The sequence below is a fragment of the Anser brachyrhynchus genome (genome assembly GCF_964034855.1).
Source record: "Anser brachyrhynchus genome assembly, chromosome: 2".
NCBI classification, from domain to species: domain Eukaryota; kingdom Metazoa; phylum Chordata; class Aves; order Anseriformes; family Anatidae; genus Anser; species Anser brachyrhynchus.
Window position 1 is genome coordinate 119,589,461 of NC_137695.1, and position 14,805 is coordinate 119,604,265.

The window sequence follows — 14,805 nt, forward strand, 5'->3', positions numbered from 1 at the left end:
AATTCAGTTTAAATTCCTCTAATACTGACACACAAACCAACTGTAACAAAGTAAATTAGATGCAAAAATGACCACGTGTACATACACTATCAGCAGTAACCATGATATAATAAGAAATGAAAATGGGTAAAGCTACTGCTCGGTATTTACAAAGATATACCAACCCATATACAAGCAACTAGAAAGAGAAGCTAATCTGATGTAAATTTATGCAATTGTCTACACTTTGATAAGTGTCCTGTAGAAACTCTGATTAAAGGTTCAGTAGTTTTTCCATTGGTTCCTACTTTCTGGATCATTTATGTATAAATGGCTAGACAAATCAAGGTTACTGAATCCAGCACAACACAAAAAGCTCCTGACTTCCTGACTTTTGATGACCCTCTCAGCAGTTTTCTTTATGTAGTCCGACTGCAGATTCTTTTTTTCTTAGATTCATTTGACTCGCATAGTAATTCTCTTACTTGAAGAGTTGCATCTAACAAGAAAAGTTGTCACCTGCTTATCATGTACTTAGATTTTTCTCTAAAAATATCTGAGAGTTTTCTTCAGATGTTAAGACTGAAGTTTTTCATTTAATTGGACTGTTAAATTTAAATTAAAATGCAAGCTAGCTTGTACCTTTTCATTAATTTCTAACTTAAAGAAAAAGCACAGAACAAATGAGAGCATTAAATACATTTGTACTACAACTAGGCAAAGCTTAAGAATACTCTAACTAGAGTTCAAATAGCTTAAATTGTGATGGTTTTACTCGGGTGGGCAGCTGAACTCCACCACAACCACTCTCTCCCCTTCCTCAAAGGGAAATGGGGAGAAAACACGATGGCAAGGGCTCAAGGGTTGCGATAAGAATGGGGAGATCACTAATTATTATCCAGGGCAAAACAGACTCAACATATGGAAATTAATACAATTTATTGCCTATTACTAACAATCTAGAGGAGTGAGAAAAACTAAAACCACCTTCCTCCTGTAGGAGGTAGAAGAGGGTACCTCCTCCCCCCAGGCAGCACAGGGGAACAGGGGAATGGGGGCTGCTGTCAGTCCCTGATGCTTCGTCTCCACTGCTCCTTCATGGTCCCTCTCTGCCCCTGCTCCACGTGGGGTCCCTCCCACGGGATGCCGTCCTTCCCGAACTGAGCCTGCGGGGGCTGCCCACAGGCAGCAGCTCTTCAAGCACTGCTCCCACATGGCTCCGTACCACGGGGTCCATCCATCCCCCAGGAGCAAACTGCTCCAGCACGGGTCCCCCACGGGCGGCAGCTCCCCCCAGACCCCCTGCTCCTGCGTGGGCTCCTCTCCACGGGCTGCAGCTCCGGCCCGGGGCCTGCTCCTGCGGGGGCTCTCCATGGGCCGCAGCCTCCTCCAGGCCACATCCACCTGCTCCTTTTTTCCTCCTTTCTTAAATCTGCTCTCAGAGGCAGAAACATCATTTATTGGCTCAGCTCTGACCAGCTGCGGGTTCCTTTTGGAGCTGGCTGAAACTGGCCCTTATATCAAATGGGGCAGCTTCTGGACTCTTCTCAGAGAGGCCACCCTGAAGCTGCCCCACTACCAAAACCTTGCCATGTAAACCAAACACACAAATAGAAGTTTTTTCAAGCTCATATAAAGTAATGAAAATCCTGTAACAACATTCCTGTCATTAAAAGAAGCTCCTTTTTATCTTGTATTGCTAAAAGAGGTAACCCAAAAACTTTACTGCAAAATCCAGTCACCTGTGAAGATTCTTTTATTATGCAGTACACCTTCTGGGTTCCTTATCTGAGGTAGCTGGATATAAATAAATATTGATATGTTAACGTTGATGTATATTTTAGCTTTAGAAGAGTATTGGGAAGGGGGTGAGAGAAAGGAGGAGGAAGAGACGACAAAATATTTTATTTTTGAAACAGCTGACCTACATGTAAGGAACTGAGAAGTTATGTTCTCATGCCCATTTAGAAATTAATTTTGAATAGATTTAGACACCAATGATCTGCTAATTTCTCCTATACAGCTTGTTATTAATTACACTAACAAAAATAATTTTGTATTTATCTTGTACAACACCAGACTTCCTTCAATTTAATTTTACTCTTAGATGACAAAAGATCCAGAATTTAATTCAGGATACTACAGAGAAGTTTGGCAGACTGTCCAGTGCATTTGTTATACAGAAATGCCTTGTGTGCACTTTATTAGCATTCTGAATAAACAAATATGAGGAAATGCTTTAAAAGGTGTGCAATCATTTATGATCTGCAACAGAAGGATTTTTAAGGACTGTTTTAATGTGGAATGGAAAGCTTTTGAAAAAAAAAATCATTTGATACCTGAATGTGTAACAGAACAGGAGGAAATTCTAAACCAAATTTCAATAGTATCCCAGACAGAAAACTGACTGCTGTTATGTAACTGAAGAAATTTAAACACTTTTGCTATGACATGTAACTTCATCCAACCACACAGATACCAGTTCTTACAAAATTCCTAGATATATGTCAATATTTAAATAAATGGATATCTCCATGGCCAGTCCAACCACTCAACTGCCTGTAGAACTAACAATTTCCTGTATAAACTTTTTTTTAAATTAAGGTTAAGATCTGCTAGCAATACTATGCTGTAGCTAAATAAATCGAGAAGGATTCATAGCTCATGAATTAAAGGAACTCTGTCAGCATATTCTCTATCCTTCCTTAGGCATTGACTAATATTTCAGCATATAAGTTAAAAATGATGACTTAGTATTTTCAGTAGCTAAGCAAAATTAAAGTTTCACATTTGATAAAAATACACATGCAGGTGGAAGGGTCTCTGAGTATTCTGAATGCTTTATTAGGATAATTAGATTTTTGGCTTATAACTTAAAAGCACTTTGTAACAGAAATGTGACAGAGCCAACAGCACTGTTGGATTCTAATGTGCTGCATCCCTATTTTGAAAATTAAAAACAAAAAATCCTCTAAGAACAAAAAATCCTCTAAAATGCTAACATCAAAAAACAGTTTTCCAAAAACAATCTCCAGGTCATTGCTAAATATGCTTAATGTGCAGGCATATATATAAACTTGTAAACTGGCTTTCAATCTACTGTTCTCAAAGACCTTGGTGACACTGAAATTTAGTCCCCCCACACCAAGGCTGGAGAGTCTGTGCTTTTGGGAAGAAGTCTCTCCAATCATATTCATCTGTTCTATGGGAAAACTGCTAAACTGAGGTAACTCAAAGGTTATCAGATCACCAATTTGCCACTTGCATTACCATTTAAAACACTTTTGTAGTTAATAAACCACATTTTTATATTTGAACAAATTTTAACAAATTTAAAATTTGTAATCTTTTTAAGGTACTTAAAAGATGTGCATTGCACAAACACTTACCAATCTTTGATTTAATCTCTTATTTTCCTCTTCTTTCAACTGCAAAGTCTGAAAGAAAAATCTTACCTGATTAACTAATACAATTTGTACAGTATACACATCTTAAATAATGTTGACACTACCAGTTCCAGAGTAGTTGCACAATAGAAATCTTTACTTGCTTCAGTTTTAAAACAGTATCAAAACATATTTTGAATGAAGACTTGTGCAAAGATCAAAGGCCAGCAATTACTACTGTTAAACTATGCTTATCTCCACACACATTCTCCTTAACTTGAAAACATGCCATTGATAAAACAGAAAAAAATATATATTACTATTTTGTGGCTGCTAGCTACTAACCATGACAAATCCTTCGCAAGCAGAATACAGAATAAAACGTGCAAGTAGTCCTAATCAGAAACATCCAGTCACTCGCATTATGTGGTTCAACATTCAAGTTCTCCTGATGATCACAGAATTCAGTCTAAGTGATCCTAAAAAACTGAAGGCTAAAGACTGAAACTCGGGTTTCAATTTTGAAGAGGCAAAAAAAGGCAACTAGAGAGGAGTTAAATATGACTAGATTGTTAAAAATGACCAGAACCTGAAAGATTTCAGTTTAATCACTGAGGATTAATTTAACTGTTTACGAATAAGTAAAAAGCTTATTTCAAACAGGTTCCATAATTTAATGTATGCTGAAAGTTACATTCAAAATAAAAGGTGTAACAGAAGTAAAAATTAAATTAATATATATTATTTGGGAGAGGCAGGGAAGCAAGTCTTACGTTTAAACTTACAAACCTAACCTGCACGTTAAATAAATAATGTAGGAGCATTACTGTAAAGTCAGAAAATCGTAATATGAACATTCAAAATAGGTGTTATCTCACTTTTTACAGAAGCAAAATTAGGATTATAATGCATCCCAGGTAGAACTAAAATCATCGAAGTAGTAACAGTCTAAGAGTAGAAGTAACCTGTTTCCAAAGGAAACGCATAAAACCAACCTTGATTCACGTCCAACTGTTTTGGGATGCCTTGATTTGAAAATGCAAACTATTTTTTCCATGGTAAAAAATTCCCTAGATCAATGAACTGTTACTCCAAAAGAAGAAATACTACACATGACTCATTTATCCCAAAATCTATATAAACAGAATGAAGTATAAATGAGCATTAAGTTAGGCCTCGTATAAATACAGTGTATTAATACTTACTTTGAATGACTTCACTTATACCAATCTGAAATTCATACAAACAGAAAGCGTTCCTCGAAATGATATTTATAAGCTTTGCTGATGCTATATTGCACCAGAGTACATAACAGACATTTATAATAATTAGCTGTAATTCTTAATCTCACAAATAATCTACTCACTCTTTCTAACAACATGATCCTCTGTTTTTCTTCAGACATATGGACATTTTCACTAAAAGAGAAAAAAGAAAATGAGTACATTAAAAGCAGTATTTTTCCCCACACACTCTAAAGTGCTTCCCCCCCCTTCTCATTCACGCACAGATGAATGCTGTCATTCTGCTAGCATGATAAGTAGCTTACCTCAGAGTTTACAGAATATTTTGGTACTAGCATTCCTAGTATATAGGCAGGGTATATATTTAGGAAAGAAAGAATCAGGAAAGAGAAGAATCGGGAAAGTAGCTGAGAAGCTGGGGGAGAAAAAACAAAACTACAGCACAGAAAGGTAGTTTAAGAATCAGCACTGACATTTCTGGCAGAACCTTTGAAAAAAAGGAAAAAGCTTTTTTTCCCCCCTTCTATAATCCAGTGAATTTTCAGTTACTGATAAATAATAAGTTTGCGGTCATTTAAGAAGAATGGGGCCATTTCTGAATATTTCACAGGATTCAGCCCAAGATTTAGCCTAATTTCTACCAAGGGCAGGTATGTCCACTTCCCACTCATACATGAACACCGTTATGCAATCTACAGCAGTCACATGCTCAACCAACCATGAAGTTTCTTGTGTCTGATATGAGTCAGCCACTGTTCAAAAGATATGCCAAAAAATGCAAACACTCTACTAGCTCATCCTAGGTCAATTACAATTACTCTTAGCAATTAGAATTGCTCTTCTTCCACTTGATTTATATTTCATACACCTAGATGTAGTTTTCTACCTTATAATTGCAAGGCCCTTAAGGCTGTCTACTTCAAAGCCATCAAAACCACGCATTTCTGATGACTGTGATGCCACAATTGTATGTGTACATTTAAAAGAAAATTCTTAGTAATAATATCAAAGGTGGAGGGAGTGTTAAACATGCTCATTTGTACATTAGAACACCCAACAGCGCACACAAAGAATGAGAGCATGCTTCGTGCAATTCTACTACGATGCCCCATACTTACTGCACAGCCATCATACTGGTTTCCATTGTGGAATCCATTCTCCCTTCAGCTGCAATGTCAGAAGCCAATCTATCTGTGTCAGCAGGAATATCAGCTGCACATGCTCCACAAGCTTCTGAAGCTGCTGCTAAGTAGGTTGACGGAGAAAGATTACTACTTCTCAGCTTATTAACTTGTTCTTCAAGCTTTTTCTTTTCTTCAAGTAAACGAGCTCGATCTTCAGAAAGTGTTTCAATCAAATCTATGACACAAATAAATCAAAATTCCTTTAATAATAGCAGAACTAAGGAGCAAAACCAACCTGAAGCAAATGGAATTGTCCTAATAGAAAAGAAATACTTTCACAGTATGCTTACCCTTATCTTTTTCTTGCTGTTGTGTTAGCATTTTTAATTTATCACTAAGATCATTAATTATATTTTCTTTCTTCATTTTTTCTCTTGCCAAAACAGTGTTAAAGTTGGTCTGAAAACATAAAAAAGGATTACTGAAGTAGGAAATGTATGAGACAAGTAGAGCAAGAGAAGAGAGAAATGTAAAACAAAGGCCCAAGCAAGAAATAAGCTATTTGTTTTGATGCCATACTGAGGAAATTTTAGGCATTGGAATGGGTTGCCCAGGGAGGTGATGAAGTCACTGTCCCCAGCGGTGTTCAAGGAAAGGTTGGATGTGGTGCTAAGGGACATGGTTTGGTGGGTGATAATGGTGGTAGAGGGATGGTTGGACCAGATGGTCTTAGAGGTCTTTTCCAACCTTAATGATTCTATGATATGAATCCCTCTACTAACCATTACACCCTCATACCTCTTACTTTTAGGGCTGTGGTGATGGGAAACAAAAAATTAACAACCATCTATTAAGAGGATATTTTAAATCACAATTTCACTCAGGTGAATTTTAGGAGCCAGTCATGACCTTGATTAGCTTTAGATTCTCTATTTCTATTTTTTCTATTTTTTTTTTCTATGCCTACTCATCTCTCTTAAATCACAATTTACTTAACTGGTTATAGAACTTATTTAGTAAAGTCTGCAATGCACTATATGTCTGTCTAATAAAACTCACATGACATAACACATCACAAGCATAAGCATAAGTAAAAACTTAAGTAACATTGCTAAGGTGAAAATGACATCAAGTATGAGGTTAAATACACAGAGAAATCGGCAATCATTGGAGGCAATGTAAGTCTTGTAAGTTTTCAGCACTGGTGGATATGTTTATTTATTTTTATTTAGGTTCTGTATTTCATTGGAATTTGATGTTAATGCTTTCCCTACCACGCTCTGCTGCATGAATGAAGATTATTAGATAATGAGGAAAATGGCATACTAAGGCAGATTCCAGCACAAAAAGAAATCTTAAAATTATCAAAGTAATCTATAAAACATCCCTATTAACTATGTATGGCTCACTTCAGTATTAATGTCTGCAGTCCAAAAGTTTCAAAAATACTCTTTTCCTTATAACTGTCTGATTTTCTGCTCTCTGTACCAAGTGATTCAAAGTTCATTCACCAAGCTGATTGATTACTACACTCTCTGACCTTATTTGATCCTATTATAACTAAAGTAAGTAGAGGTGCTTAAAACAGAAAAACCTTTCTTAGTGGTTAAACGCTAAGCTGTAGATAATAGCTGTTACTAAGAGAGATTTAATTTCAGAACTGAGCACCTCTACAAAATCAGAGATTCACGACATTTTAAAAAGAAAAAAATGCACCATTAAAGATATTCTAATAATTAAATCAGTGTAGTATGAGTTTGTATCAAGGTGAGGAATACATAGAGTTGTTTAATATAGGTTTAGAAAGAAGTAAAAGATTACATTTGCTTTGAACCTCAAACACCATCTGCCCAGGCTAATAAAGGATAAAAGCCATTAAGTAGCATTCCAAATCAATTAGTATTTCAAAGCTTTAATCATGTATTGCACAGAATAACACTGTTAACTTAAACTGCACTTAAGTGACATCTTTCTGGAGTTCAATATATTAACAGATACAATTTACAGAACTAGCATAACAACACAAGCAAAAGTGACGGCAGAACAGTACTTGAATCTGGATTGCACATTTCACAGATAGTTAAGCAATTAATAAACAAACCATGGAGTGCTGAATTTCATTAACACATCATATGACTCCACAAAACAGTACAAATTCTGAATGTGTGTTACATAGCAAAAAAGAAGTCCGTATTTTCAAAACAGCAAAAGAACACATTCTCACAGGAGGGAAAGTAACAAAGAATCAACTTTACCTGCTGCTCTGCAGTTAGCGATGTTCTGATGTTCTGCATTTCTTCATTCTTTCTTCTCTCTTGTTCTTCAAGTTGCTCCAAGAATTTCATTTTTTCTTCCTGAAGCTTTTCTTGAAGTTCAGCAACCAAGCTTGATTCAGCAGATGATTCAGTGGGAGGACTTAAAAGAAAATGTTTAGGCTTTAAATTTATGTCATATACAGAGTCCCAGAATATATGGAAAGAAGGAAACACACAAATCAGAAGTCAGTTTTGAGACAGTTTTCTCTGAAATGTTTAACAAATACTGTAACTGTATTCCAATTAAGTCATTATTAATACTCCATTCTATTTTTAATCACGTACATCTCAACATATTCACACTCTTGGGCATTCTGTTTTCTAGTGCACTACAGTGACTATACTTTTGAAATTTTCTTGAGGGAGGGACTTTTTCCTTTTTGAACACAAAGGTATGGGAAGTGGTGAAACAAGAAACAATGACAGATCAATTCCATTGAGATTTTTAGCATGTCAAAATGCAAAGTCTACAGTACTGTTACAAAAATAAGCAATTCAGCAATAATTCAAAGGAATGCAGATGTAAAAGACAACACTGGCTTGCAGAATCTGAAGAACAGCAGTAATGATCATAAAGAAAAGAAAGCATTAACTGCCACTCAGGCAGAAAGATTAATAACAACATTAAACAGCTCTTGAAACAGTTTGGTTATACCACCATTGTGTACAGTATTGGGACAGACAAATCCCTTTTGTTCAGCAACTTTTGTGAAAACTTGTATTATTTTAAGTTTCAATTGTTCCGCTACTCCAGTTATATTTTATATAAATTAAATTTCCCCAAACCTATCTACATACATGTGTCATTTTTAAATTTTTTTTCCCCCGGTCTCAGCAGCCTGCAGGGACAGTCTCCTGACATTAGGTAGACTGTGCTGAAATCAAAACACTGTGTGCGCTAATATACCAACTCCCAGAAGCACATCTAATCTAAAAATGCTTCAAGAATTCTTCACTGTATCATCCAGCACAAACTCACCTGTTTCTGCCATCAATTCTCCCTATCCAGTTAAGAGAGCTATGTAAAAGGTTGGCTGGGAAGCGTAAGGAGGTATGCCTGCATCTTACAATACAAACAAAAAATCATTACTCGTGTTATTCCAGGTTGCCTGAGTGCCAATCTAATGCACCAACCTAAACCCAAGACTGTTAGCTGCACCAAACCAAAGGAGGTGTCATCTGCCTCGCAGATGAACTGAATGAACTCTCAACTCTTTGGAAAATGACACTCAAGTTCATTGTTATTCTAAGGATGCTCAATACCTATGGCACTAGTTACAATGCCTACCTAACCTTTATTTTTCTTTCAGATACGAAAAGCACCTTTCTTCAGGGACTGGGGTTCCTCTCGCAAGTAAGCAGTGTACTACCGTACTTTAAGTCGACAAAGGACATATTTAGGAACACTGCCACTGCTCTACCACATGGGCATATACTGAAGATACAAAATATGATGCAGTAGCTAAGCACTCAGAAAGCCTGTCAGAAGCTGTAAATACAAAGGCCCTGAAAGAACTAAGTGCACACAGTGACAAAACAACCTTTTGAGATTTCAGAAGTCAGAGGGAAAACAAGCAGAGAACAAAATAAGTTGTGAGACACCCAGGCAAGTCTTTTTTTTTTTATGCCAGAGAAAGCATTTTTGTGCTGGATTAAATTTAAATTTGTCTTTAAATAAATTAAAACCATCTGTAAGATACGACATGCATGCTTTATGGAAAAGCTTCACCACTGAGCTGGAAAATCCCAAGGCTGGAAGATATCAAATCGGTAATTCAGTTTTAAAACCAGTCAAAAGTCCTACTACACTTTTAATATTTTTTCAAAGTTATAAGTCTTTTAGCTAAACAAATTGCTTAATGACAGTAATTATAAAAATTGCATTGTTCAATTAATCTCTGTTAATCTAAGTTCGGAACAGTACATACTACATACATAAGAAAAATGAAATAGTTATGAATGCTTTGTACATATATTCTCTCTCCTAATCACAACGACTTGAGCTCCAGGCACTTTATAAACAAAATGCATTAATTTTCATGTCTTAGTAATGCATGGGCCATAAACATTTCTTTCTAGCTTCTAAATATTTTTGTTCACTTTCATGAAAGTTCAAAAAATTAAGTTTCTGATACCAGTGCCACACTCAGATCAAATTCAACAATGCAAGTCCCTATCAGTGACTTCTGGAATGCTAGTGTAACATTGATCTTGAAGAAAAAAGCATTTATCTGACAAGCATTTAAGCAGGTGCCAAATAAAAGTTGTTTTCTACTGTTAAAAATTAACGGCTAAACAACAACCAAGTGAGGGTAACAAGTCAACTCAAGTTACTGACATAGCTTGGGTTTTAGGTACTTGAAAACCAAACAGCTAGACAGTGACTTTGAAATACTAAGACACATTCACATAACATATGTGCCCTCTGGAGACGAAACACGTTGTGTCTTTATTCCTAAAGAAAAAGCCTAACAGCAGATTAAAGGCATAAAGAGCGGCCTTATTTTAACATCGCACTTTGAAAATTAAATCACTTGATAGAACGCATAACAAACTACTAACATGTCTTCAGACTGAAGCAGATAACATTTCTTTGAAATATATTGCTCTCCACTTCATCCAGTTTGTATAGTAATGCACACAGCTGTGTTCAGTTGTTCACATTTAAATGTCGGTCTATTTTTTAAATAAGTCTGATGACATAGCTACATCTTTTTCCTGTTGAGTCATATTTCTATAACTTCTACATGCATCAATACAAACAAAAGGAAAAGAACATAGTGCTTGATTTATTCATTTTTTTTTCCTCCTCATTTCAGTGTATTTCATTAAATTTAAAGAATATTTAAAAACAGAAGTTTTAATTTAATTGTATCCCGATCACTGAACCTTAATTCAGGAAGCACACTCATTTTGACCTTTTTAGTACATGGACACACAAAACACAGACAGTAATACAACACAATGACAGATATTAGCATATCAAAATCCTTAGGTAATGGGGATGAAGTGGATATTTCAAGTGAAGCGGATGTTTCTATTTCTCTACACAGAAGTGAACTGTGTACTGGATTCTCTGCATAAACTCTCCCCATTTTTATTTTTTTTTAAAAACATTACCTTGATATTTAAAAGGTGAATGCCAACTTAAGTTTGTGTTTGCGTTCTGCACTGTTCTTTTTATGTATATTCTGCTAATTTTATCACGGTTTTCACATTTCACGTACTTGATATATCATAATACCTAGAACAAAATGCTTCAATTGGGTATTGTACAAACAAGAATTATCTCCAGAGCTCCAAGACTCTACAGGAAGGTTAACAACAAGTTCTAGCATTTCAAACTAGAATATTGTTTCTAAGCCACAGTCGCATAGAAAAAGTCTAGTATTTCCATTATACAATATACAAATGTCTACTCTGTTGACAGGCATTATGAACTAGTAGGTAGATTAGAAACGGGAAGTCAGGAGAAGTAACGAGGATTTTATGGCAAGGATTTTTTTTCCCCAATTGGAAAAATACTGCAAAAATTAACAACGAAAAACAATTATGTTAGGATGTCCTTTAAAAGGAGATTGCCCAATAATGTTTCACCATAAAGCTCAAATGGAGGATCCTAGACTGTATAAACGAGGCAGCTAAAGTCCAGTTTTCAGTTGACCATGTATTCTCACACATTTTTTTCATGGCAGCATTAGCATCACCATGAGAGTACAACTAGCCAATATACGAAAGTTACTAGCCTAAAAGCCATCCACTTCAAGCTCATACAGTGCTAGCGCCAGAGCAAAGGACAGGACAGTAGAGAGGCTGAGACCATCAAATCCTGAATTTCAAGCAACCGTGGAAGTGCTCCTTCAACAAAGCATTACAAGACTGAAATAAGAAATCTTCATTGCTGTCTGAAAATCATACTGTATAAAGTATGTTACAGTCTTTTAGACTAAATGCAGACACAGGAACATCACTACCTATAAAACAGAAATAACTTGAAACCTGAATAAAAACAAATCAGACAAACACTACTACAAACATGTAGAAATTTCACCTACTGCATAATGCATCACGAATATACCAGATTAATTACTTTAGAATACTAAGACAACACAGCAACTTAATTCTTACAGTACCTCTGATTTACTTGCATCTCAAGTTGTTGTATTTTTTCCAAAAGCCCTTTTTCAGCAGCTTCTCTCTGTAATTCAAACTCTTTACAAGCAGTTTGCACTGCATCCTCTTTTTCAGAATTGAGCTTCTGAATGAGCAACTGCCTGTCTTGCTCTTGGTTAGATACTAACAGTTCTTTCTCTTCCTTAAGCTTATGGATAATAGCTTCATATTTTTCCTGCTGCTCACAGAGTGCCATTTTTTCTGTTTTTTCCTTTTCTAAGGCATTCACTTCCAACTCTAACTTACTTTGTAGTTCTGTTATTTGCTCTGAAAGTCTTTTTTCTGCTTCACAAGTTTTTTGATGCAGAACTGTTACTTTGTTTAGTTCAGTTCTAAGCAAATTTGATTCTTCTTCATATCTGTCTACCAGCTCAGAAATGCACTGATCTTTCTCAATTGTCATTAGAGTTCTCAGTTCTGACAAGCCCACTTGATATTCATCACTGCTGATTTGTATCTTACTGTTTAATTTATCAATCTCTTTTTTTAAGTTTTCAGTTTCCTTATCAATCTGAGATTTTAAGGTCTCTTGTTGCTGGTTCCTGCTTTCTTCCAAGAGAAGCTTCATTTCATCAGTTTCTGCTTCTTTCAGGGCAAGTTCAACTTCTAATTTGCACCTCAAATCCGACAGATCTGAAACTTTCAGTTTTAACTCTTCTACCTGTTGTTGTTTCTCTTGTACAACTGCTGCATGAGATTCCTGCATTTGTTCAAGTCTATGCTGGTTCTCTTTTTTTAATTTATCTAAACAGTCCTTGTGCTCAGCTAGCACTTTCTCAAATTCCTGTAAATGTCTAGCTTGTAGGTTGTTTTCCAGTTCTTTTAAATGGCTTTGTTCTGAACTCTGCATTTCTGCCCTCAGGAGTTGTAGTTTTTCATCATTTTCAATATGAAGTTTTTTCAAGTCTTCAAGAACTATCTCACGTGACTGTCTCAGTTCCTTAATTTCACAATTTTGTGTCTCCATTTGGCATTCTAATTCATGTAATTTCTGATCTTTTTCATTCTGAAGGCAAACTACAGCTTCTTTTTCATTTTTCACCATCGCAAATTCATTGTTTTTATTCTGAAGTACTTCCTCAAGGCCTAACAAGTCACCTTTTAACTTTGTAATCTTTTTTTGGCTTTCTTCACCATCCTCCAGTAATTTATTAATTTTAGTTTCATATTCACTTTTCAAAGACTGTAGTTCTTTTTGATGTTTATCTTTTAGTGTTTTTTCAAGTGAAAGTTTTACCTTCTCAATAGTATTTACTATTTCTAATGAAGTGCATTTTAAAGAATTAGAAAAGTCACACTGTTCTCTTTGTACAAGTGTTCTAAAGTGGCAAAGATCTTCTTTTATACCTCTTAAATGTACCTTTGAATCTTGAGCAATAATCCTACACTTCTCCATGCAAACACTGAGAGGTGCATTTTCTACTGAAACGTCCTTTACACAAGAATTTGTGTCTTGCATGCGTCTACTGTCTATTGCATTGATAACTGAAGAATAAAGAGATTCCACCATCATTTCAGGACTTTGTGGATCACTTATTACATTAGGAGATACTGGATTTTCTTCTATTACAAATTCATTTACTGCTGACATAAAGTCAGATTCTGGACTTTCTGCTAATGAATCCAAGTCTAATGATCCTTGTTTAAGAGCTTGCTCCAGGTTCGGATGGGCAATAGTTTCAAAATCAAATGTATGAGCATCAATGCTGTCTGGTGACAATTCCTCTAATGGAGCTGGGGGACACACAGGAGGACACAGGGGACCCTGAAGACTGAGCGATGGAGGAGTTTTTGAAGAGGTAGCAACTGTGGTTCCTGTTGTACTTTCCATCCTTGGTGTAGCAGCAGATTGTGGCGATGCTTGACTATTGGAGGCCTAGAATTTAAAGAACACAAAAAAGTATTTAAAGAGATTGGCAGAAGCATTGACAAATATTTTTGAATTGATCAATAATTACCAGGAAAAACTAGAATGAAGAAGTCAGCCTTATCTGTAAGGATCCGAAATAACTAAGACTGCAATTTAACTAAAAATTGCAGAAATTGCAAGTGATAATTTTTAAAAAAATTGAAAATTGATCAAACAAATATTAAATGTCCACCTATATAGAAATCCTACATAAATCACGTATGATTGTGTTTGAGAAGTCTGAAACAATTTTGGATGAAAAATGACGGAACTGGTCAGAAATAGATACCCTTTGTTTTCCAACAATCTGCTGAAATTGTTTTTCCTTAATAATTTTAAGTTATTTCTAATTTATTCTTGTTAATACTGCCGTTAAGATTTAGTTTAATTCAGATACTATTAATGAATATTAAAGAGATTTACACAAACTTTACCAAGACAAAATGTTGTCTTCTAACGTAAGTATCAAAAACTTGCAATGAGAATTGTTCTACTTCTGAGATCAGTAAGTGCAAGTGTAAAAGACTACTAATATAATAAAGAGCACCTTCTTATTAAAGGCAAAATTCTTACTTTTCAGAAGTCAGGACATAGCAGTTGGAGTGGATTTATTTCCCCATGTTGCTTCCAACACCAACATTTGTCATTTTGCCTAGAGACACCAGATAGCACTAA

General features: G+C 35.6%; 1 protein-coding gene across 4 annotated transcripts in view; it reads right to left on the reverse strand.

Annotated features, from left to right (window-relative positions):
• RB1CC1 (RB1 inducible coiled-coil 1) overlaps positions 1 to 14,805 on the reverse strand; it is a 77,627-nt gene that overhangs the window by 8,735 nt on the left and 54,087 nt on the right. For 3 of the 4 annotated variants that reach the window (XM_080580595.1, XM_080580594.1, XM_080580597.1), the window contains 6 exons: positions 12,182 to 14,097; positions 7,989 to 8,148; positions 6,084 to 6,192; positions 5,728 to 5,968; positions 4,732 to 4,783; positions 3,369 to 3,416 (listed from right to left, as the gene is read on the reverse strand). In XM_080580595.1, coding sequence (XP_080436721.1) covers positions 3,369 to 3,416; positions 4,732 to 4,783; positions 5,728 to 5,968; positions 6,084 to 6,192; positions 7,989 to 8,148; positions 12,182 to 14,097 — 2,526 coding nt within the window. Of the gene's footprint in view, positions 1 to 1,607; positions 1,777 to 3,368; positions 3,417 to 4,731; positions 4,784 to 5,727; positions 5,969 to 6,083; positions 6,193 to 7,988; positions 8,149 to 12,181; positions 14,098 to 14,805 lie in introns of those variants that run through there. The other variant, XM_080580596.1, reaches the window with a different exon arrangement.